The sequence below is a fragment of the Silene latifolia genome, chromosome Y (assembly GCF_048544455.1).
Source record: "Silene latifolia isolate original U9 population chromosome Y, ASM4854445v1, whole genome shotgun sequence".
In the NCBI taxonomy this organism is placed as follows: domain Eukaryota; kingdom Viridiplantae; phylum Streptophyta; class Magnoliopsida; order Caryophyllales; family Caryophyllaceae; genus Silene; species Silene latifolia.
The window spans coordinates 138,463,364-138,471,632 of NC_133538.1; the positions used below are offsets into that span (position 1 = coordinate 138,463,364).

Consider the following 8,269-nt stretch of genomic DNA (forward strand, 5'->3'; position numbering starts at 1 on the left):
ATAAAATTGGCGGGAGCGAAATTTTCATGTTATAGGAGGACTATTGTGGCAGTTTAAATTAAGAACCAACGTAATAGTAGTAGCTATTTATGGCGGTTTCATATAGGAAACGCCACCATAAGTCAATTGTGGTGGTCATATTAACAACCGACGTTAATAACGACGCTAAAGGTATAATACTTGACAATACTTTTTAATAAAAAAAACGCCATCATATGTTTTTGTGGTTTTAATGAGAACCGACTTTAATAGCCACTCAAAGAATAAGGTCCCAAAAATATATCTAAAACCCTTTGGAATTTTCTAGTAATTAATTGATCCCCTTCATTATTGTGATAATTGAAATGCTAAGAACAATGCTACGCTTTTGATCTTTGACTATTCACTTTCGATTACCAGGTACTCCGTATATGGTAAGTTTTAGCCTAATATGCTGCCTGCCCTCAATTTCCCTCCCCAGAACCTGTTATCGCCCCTCTCACTATCACAATCATCACGATTTACAATAACCTCCACACTAGCGCGCTCATGTACCCACGAAAGCGATCAGTTTCGCCCTTTTATCGATTTCATCTTATCTCCGGTCATATTGTTCATGGTAAGCGGTGCAAGCTCTATATTTTCACAGTAAGGTTTTCAATTTTCCCCAAATTTATAAACCCTAATTGAGTTTGATTGATTTAATCAAGGTATTAGTCGACATGTTTTGCGTTTTAGGTTATACCGCTTCATGATCTTGCCGATTCATCCTAGGATGGCGATAAGGTATCAATTTGTCTGTAAATCGTCCTACTTTACATTCATTTCATGTTGAATTGTTATCAGTTATGTGGTTTTATCCTTCAATTTTGCTTCGTTATGCACTAATTTCTGCTCAGTTTCTTGTAATATTATCCCCAAGTTGATTGTAATTGAGTCTATCCAACCATGAGACATCTGAGGCATGATCCTCAGTATTTTTTTTATGTAAATCAGGAGTGCGATTGAAGTATTAGAATCCGAGAGAAAAGAAACTGCCAGTGATGTAATATATCATCGGCTGAAGATGCTTCCTCTGACCATTCCAGCAGCTCCAGTTTCTCGAGAGATAGATGTCGTAAGTCCTCAATAGTCTTTGACTCTGATGTCTCACTCTATTTTTTGCAGTGTATAATTCAAATCCACCAAAGATAAGGGAATGAACTGTTTGATCAAATGAACTCTTTTGTGGCTCGCTGCTCTTATCATGTTATCACTGTTGTGAAGTCATTAGTGTAAAATGCAACATTTTGACATGCAGTAGGATAGTTTTATTCATTCAGATTGTGGGCTAGTCTTCAGTAGCTCGTTGTAGCTAAGTCATTTTAGATAAGCACTTTCTAATTTTTAATACGCAGAAAGTCATTTTTAGTTGTCATTGTGGATGCTTAGTTATTCCTTGGCTTACAAAGAAAGTTCATCTTGCACATGGAAAGGTATCACCTTTCCTTATCACAGGTACAAATCCATCGTGAAGACGTATATTTCCTCAAGTAGAGACCATTCAGTCACTTCCTCAGCATAAGCAGGTAACTTAAATGATCTAATTTACAATTTTATCATTACAAATTTTTCCGAAAGATGTCACTCATTTGATATAACCCCAAAAATAATCATATAGCATGTGACAATTCGGGTTACCATCAATTCATCATTAATAGTAATAATGAAAATATACGTAGTCTACAATTGGTATCAACCTAGTTGTGCTAAAGAGCCCGGATCAAGTATTTTTCTTTTGGTACCATCATTAATTTTAGTTAGATTTCTGCCTTAATTAGCTCAAGATGTAATTTTATTGCTATAAGCAGGTATTGTCATGCATTATACTTCGTAATATTTAAGTTGGTTTGTCATATTTAGCACTAATTTTGGTCTTGTCATGTCTGTAACTCTGTATTGTAAGATTAGGGATGGTGAAGTGGAGGATTTGGGTATGGTTTGATTGGCATCATGGTTGCTTCTGGATTTTTCATCAGGTAAGCCCGCTTAATTTTAGTAGTGACTATTATGGAGTACCTGAAAACAAGCTATGCGAAATCTTGCATCTTAATCCAAGGCCTGGTCAGTTTGTTAGCCTTCACGACATATACTTATAAATATCAACTTTTGCAGGACGAGGCAAGGAGTTTGCGACGTAGCTATTCCCCAGTTTGAGTTTTGAGTTATATACTGAGAAGGAAGTAAAATGGTACTATAGCAAGTATGCATTTTCCGAAAAATTAGGGATTATCACAAGTTGATGTTTGATATTGTTTTATTGTTTATTTTCAGGCAGCCCTGCATGAGAAACGCAGGTATGCTTTTTGAGAAAAACTACTTAAAATACTACTTAAAATACTGATATGCTTCTCAATCTTTGTGTGATTAAAATTAGCTGCCCCATTGTTGTCAAAATGGTATGTGTTCACATATATTTCTTATGTTGTTTTGAACCTCCATTGTAATTTAGTATTCTTCAGAGGAACATTTAGCTTACAACTTCTTAATGGTAAATAGTAAGTACCATTCCTGGCTGTGAAATGAAATTATTCTGTATAAACTATGCAATAGAAAAATGCAAGGAGTCAGTTACTCCTAAATATTAAGGTTAATCGACACGTGATCCTTTCATTTTTTAATTTGGTCGTTTATTAGTGTTAGGTTGTTTTTTGATCTTATAAAATGCTAGTTTTGGTCAAGTAGCCCGGCTTTGCTTAAGGCATCATGGATTTCCCGTATTATTTGTGTTAGATGTTTTTATTGTCAATCTAACCAAGTTCAGATACCATGGAAGCTGAATTCTTTTGTATAGTCGTTCTATGGTCTTTCTTTTAAGTTAGTAAGCCGACAAAGGCGACAATCCCTTCCCTACAAGTTTACAACCACCGTCAGCGCCTAAACGTCTTTAGACTTTGCGGGAGATGCTTTTTAGGATGGTTGGTTTACCAATGATAAAGAGTTGTTTATTAGAATACAATTGCTGCTTGTTTGCTTATGGGCATGTTGATTGCCTTAGTGTGTTTTCATCATGTATTTTCAAATGATGGGAAGCTCATCATAAAAATAAGTCAATTTGGTATTCATTCTTTCAGACGTATTGTGGGTGGATTAGTTCACTGTTTATAGTCTCTTAGGTTGATTTTTTTTAGTAAAGTTAGACGTTGGATATTTTAATAATGCTTGTTTAGTTTGATTTTCTTACTATTGATTTTGTTAAATGTATCATTATTGCAGATTTAAGAGTGTCAATTGACGTGATGGATGACGAGATGGGAGGATGTAAAGAGGTGTAGGCTACCAACTGTTTAGGGAATATGTAATATTGATTAGTCTATTAACTAAGTTGTGTATATTAACAGTTTTTCTCTCTCTTAATCCTAGTGAGAGCTTTTCTCTCTTTTGAGAGCACTTCGTTTTTCCCAACAACCACCCTACTTCTTCAGTTAGGTGTTTGTTTAACCCCAAATTTCTTCTACAAATCTTTCATTTTATCCTTTCATATTCTTTCAATTATCAATAAAGTACTCGCATGCTTCTTTTATCAGCTACTACCTAATTCAAATGATTGCAAAACATCACATTTAATTGGGTGTCGGAAATCCTAATTTTAGTCTGAAAAAGGGGGAATTCCTTTCGTCTCCTTTTATCCCCAAAATCATTTAGATTCATGCATTAAATCTTCTTTTATCTCCTTAATCATTATTTTTCAGGGTGTTTAATTGGGTATTGATTGGGGTGGCTCGAGGTTTTCCTTTCCAAGTGAAGTGTCAGTTCCTTTGCTGGGATTGGGGAGTGTCGATTGAGCTCTCGGGGATTAGGGTTTTTGGGGGTTTCATTTCCCCTATTTAATCCCTGCAGATGGGGTGGTCCAAATCACCAAAAACAAACTCTTCATTCTCAACAATAAACACTAACCAAAATAATCATATAAAAATTATCTCCAAAAACAAATTAATAAGCTGCCTCCATAGAAGAAAATGGAGTTCGAAAATCAATTTGGACGTTTTGGAAATGGAAGTGGAAATGGGGGTGCTGATGTTCACCAAAATATCTACAATCATCAAAACTTCCATCAACCGCATCCAAATGCTGATTTTAATCCCATGAACCCCTTACATGTCAATCTATGGAGGTTTTCTAGGTCTGGAGGAGTGATCAATGTTGATCATGCACATCTGGGGAAATCTAGAGAGTTTTGGGAAAAGTGTATTGTGGGTTTTCTGGTGGACTTTTTGAGGCTGAAAAGGTGAATGATGTTATTAGTAGGAAATGGAGTACTAAAGACAGGGTAAGGGCTTTTAGGATGGGAGAAATCTATGTTATCCACTGTGATGATGTTGAGGATAAGGAAGGACTGTTGGAAAGGAGTACTGCTACCATAGATGGAGTTGTGATGGTTTTCGCCAGGTGGTTCCCGAATACTGTCCCACGTACTGTGAGGTTTCCTTTTGCTGAAGTCTGGGTTAGGGTATGCGGTTTACCTTTTGAGTATCTTACTATGGATATGGCTGCTGTTGCGGGTAAGCTTCTAAGCCATCGTTTTTCAGTTGAACCTTTTGAAGTAATTCCTGAGAATGATTTTCTAAGGGTGAAAGTGTGTGTAAAACTCAATGAGCGTTTGATGCCTGGTTTTTTCCTGGCCATGGAAGCGGGACATTTACTTTGGGTCCAGTTTAGGTATGAAGAAATCTTTAAATATTGTATAAGATGTGGAAAAGTAGGGAATAAAGGATCATAATGTAGGGAAGGAATTACGACTATTGTGTCTAGCATTAATGGTATGTTAGACAGGTCTGAGGAGAGGGGTTTTGTTATTTTCCAAGCAAGTAGTAATCATACAATGTTTAATATGGATCTTAGGGCCACTCTTCCTACTACGAGATATGTTAGCTCTAGGATTCGTCTCAGGAATGGGAGGGTTCTAAACAATGGGCAAAGGGAAAGATCGCCCAAAAGAGTTTTTGATTTTGATTTAGGAATTACACCGGGGGGAAGGGTACTACCTGGAATGACCTTTGATGTCACTGCACAACCATTTGCAGGACCTGTGGTTTTTCAGGTGGGGCAAGGTGAGGGCAATGGGAATTTGGGTAATGAGCAGAATGATAATGGAGATGTGGAAATGAGTGAAGCTCAGGTGACAGGTGTTATGCAAGAGGGGCATGATAATGGCTTGGCTGTTCACCAAGGGGGAGATGTGGAGAAGGGGGGGAGGGGGGGCAAGAACAACAATAATATGATGGTCGTGGGGGTGAGCATCTCACAGCTGGTAATGGAACAGTTAGTAGTGGTCAAGGGGCGGCTGTTATTACCCCTGGAACTGGAGGCTGGCTGGGAGGGGGAGAGACTCCAGATGAGGATTTTCATAGTGCAGAGGAAAATTTTGAAGCTCAGGGGGAGTTATCTACTGAACAGAGAGGTTTGTTGAATCAAGTGCAACAGAATGACCCTTATCTGATTTATGCGGGTCAAGGGAGTTTGAGTGGGGTTTTGGATCATGATCAACGGATTCAGGAAGAGATTTTAAATAGAGTTGAGGGGGATACGGAGTGGGCTAGCATGGATGATGACAATAGGGGATTTAACCAAACTTTTGATACACCTCCACAAGGGCTTCCAATTATTTACCATTACTCTGATGGTACAACTGTTCATGTGGTTAATGTTGCTTCTGATCAAGCTCAGCAGCAGCATCACCAGGATCAAACTCCAACTCAAGAACAAAATTTGGCTTATGGTATTGAAGCTCAAATTGATCAGTTTATGAATGAAATCATTTTCATTAGTGACTCTGACACTGAGGATGCAAGTCAAGAACCATCATCACCACTTAGCAGCATCAATTGGGATACTGACTCACATGAGTCCTCTGAGTTCCATAACAGTCAAGCTATAAACCTGATTTCATCTTCTGATAACTCAGGAGAGTCTATTGCTACTGCTGCTGTTATCCCTACTGTAGGGGGAGGGGGAAAGATTTGAAGCATCTTCTGTCATCAATTGCAATTGTGAAGAAGGAAAAAAGCTGTTGATTGGACCTTATTTTGCTCTGCCAGTGGAGGTGTTAGGGAGGGAGGCTGAAGTTGATGTGGACAGGGGGGTTAGTAAGGATGTGAATGGCGAAGATGGTCTGTATAAGGATGAGAGGCTTTTTTACATTCCTGCTGTGGGTAATCTGTCAAAACTGATTACTAACATTCCAGTCCAGAGCTTCTCTGATGGCTATATGGGGCTGGTTGATGTTTATCACAAGGCTGAAATGATGAAGAGTTTTAAGGATGTCATTGGAAGGGCTAGGAAGAGGAAATGCTGCACTCAAGTGTCTGAAAATCTGGTCCTTGCTGAAGAGGTTGGCTCTGTTGGGAAGGCAAAGAAGTATCTGGAGTCTCTGATGAAGAAAGGATGATGGGGGGAGGGAATTCATGAAAAGCAGGGGCAGGGGAGGACTTATGGTTTCCATATTCAAGTGGATGATGAGGATTTGGAGGAGTCCAGTGGCTCCTCTTCTGTGAACTATAACAAGGGCTTTACGGAGGTTGGGCCAACACAACCTCCTTTATTGTCATGAGTGGCTTAATTTGGAATTGTAGGGAACTTAATAATGTGCTCTCCCGTACAGTTCCTAAGATTAGAGCGCTTATTAGTACTAAGTTTTATGATTTTATTTTCCTTATCGAAACTAAAAGTAATGTAAGCACAATAAGTCCTTTATTTAGGTCGTTTGGTTTTGGAGAGGCCACCGGGGTTGATGCGTATGGGGCGGCCGGTGGTCTTTGGGTTGGATGGAAAAAGGAAGCTAGGATGAGCTTCGTTGTTTCGTGTAATCATTTTGTTGTTTTACTAGTTGAAAAATATAACGGGTGTTTATGGTACCTTGTCTTGTTTTATGGTGCACCGGATATTTCTTCGAGAAAGTCGGTTTTATTGGAGTTAGAAGATTGTTTGGGAAGGTTGAATCACCCATACCTTATTATTGGAGACTTTAATCAAGTTGAGTTCTCGTGTGATAAGTTTAGCGTAAACAAACATCGGATTCCAGGAGCCTATGATTTTCATAATTGGAAGGTAAGGAATGAGCTCTTGGACATACCTTTTAAGGGTCCGAGGTTTACTTGGTGCAACAATAGGAAAGGCAAAAAGAGAGTCTATGAGCGTATTGATAAGGCGTTAGGCTCAAAGGATTGGTTTTCTGTTTTCCCGGATACTGGTATCAAACACTACCCAATCCAAATTTCTGATCACGCTCCAATAGAAGTGAATTTGAACCTTACAAAAATTCGAACAAAAGGCCTTACCGACTTGATGCTTGGGCATTGGATCATATGGAGTGTATCCAGACTATAAGGGATGCATGGTATATACAGGATAAGGGATCTTCTACTTTTTGTGTTGTTCGGAAGCTTGCACGGGTACGGGGGATGGTTAAGAAATGGACACTGGATAAGAGGAAGGAATAGAATGGGAAATGGGAGGAGTTTAACTAAAAAACTTGAACATGGAATGGAGGTGGCAATTAATGATGGAAATGACAAAGATTACTCTCGGACTAATGAAGAAGTTCGTGATTTCGCAACCGCTGCGGCATTATATTAGAGACAAAGAGCAAAAATTAAATGGATGGTCGATGGGGATACATGTACGAAGTATTTTTTTCAATTGGGTTAAAGGCCGGGCGGGGAGAAATTTTATTCTGGGGGTGAGGAAAGTGAATGGATCATGGTGCTATGATACAGGAGAGGTTATTGATGTTTTTCAAAATTTCTTCAAAAAAATTGTATTCTTCGACCACCCATTCCCGAACCACACCCAGTGATAATATTTATTCGGATATCCTTAATTCCCTTAGAATTAGGGTATCCAGTGCTGATGCGGATGCAATGGGAAAACCCTTTACTGGGAAGGAAGTTCAGAAGGTGGTTTTTCAGATGGGACCATTGAAATCTCCTGGCCCGGATGGTATTCCGGCGATTTTCTATCAAAAGTGTTGGCACATAATTAAGAAGGATTTCATAAAAGCGGTCTTATCTACTCTAAATTCGGGGATGGTTCTTCAGGAATTGAATAGGACTTTCATTGCCCTAATTCCAAAGTGTGAAAACCCGGAGGAGGTAAAATATTATAGACCTATTAGTCTTTGCAATGTTTTTATGCGGATTGTATCAAAATGTATTACAAACAGAATGCAAAAGGTGATGGGTTATTTAGTAGGTGAGTAACAGAACGCGTTCATAGAAGGAAGAAACATAACGGATAATATTCTACTGGCCCA

The 8,269-nt window shown here is 38.7% G+C and overlaps 1 protein-coding gene and 1 long non-coding RNA gene across 5 annotated transcripts; both read left to right on the forward strand.

The window, feature by feature from the left end:
* The first annotated feature begins 281 nt into the window (after nucleotides 1–281).
* On the forward strand, nucleotides 282–3,496 carry LOC141626737 (uncharacterized). Of its 4 annotated transcripts, none has more exons than XR_012536327.1 (8): nucleotides 282–598; nucleotides 718–765; nucleotides 976–1,096; nucleotides 1,455–1,547; nucleotides 1,925–1,997; nucleotides 2,134–2,209; nucleotides 2,293–2,315; nucleotides 3,235–3,496. It is a non-coding gene; the product is annotated as an uncharacterized LOC141626737 (long non-coding RNA). The 4 variants fall into 4 exon arrangements; XR_012536326.1 differs by having other exon boundaries at nucleotides 407–598; nucleotides 697–765; nucleotides 1,930–1,997; XR_012536325.1 differs by having other exon boundaries at nucleotides 407–598; nucleotides 697–765; nucleotides 3,235–3,408.
* Nucleotides 3,497–6,564: 3,068 nt separating this feature from the next.
* Nucleotides 6,565–7,344, forward strand: LOC141629036 (uncharacterized). The gene has a single exon (XM_074442111.1). It carries the CDS (start codon nucleotides 6,565–6,567, stop codon nucleotides 7,342–7,344), a length of 780 nt encoding a protein of 259 aa, XP_074298212.1.
* Nucleotides 7,345–8,269: the final 925 nt, after the last annotated feature.

Excerpts from the sequence above, each read along its gene's own strand:
- LOC141629036 (XM_074442111.1), top strand. The coding sequence starts at position 6,565 with ATGAGTGGCTTAATTTGGAATTGTAGGGAACTTAATAATGTGCTCTCC.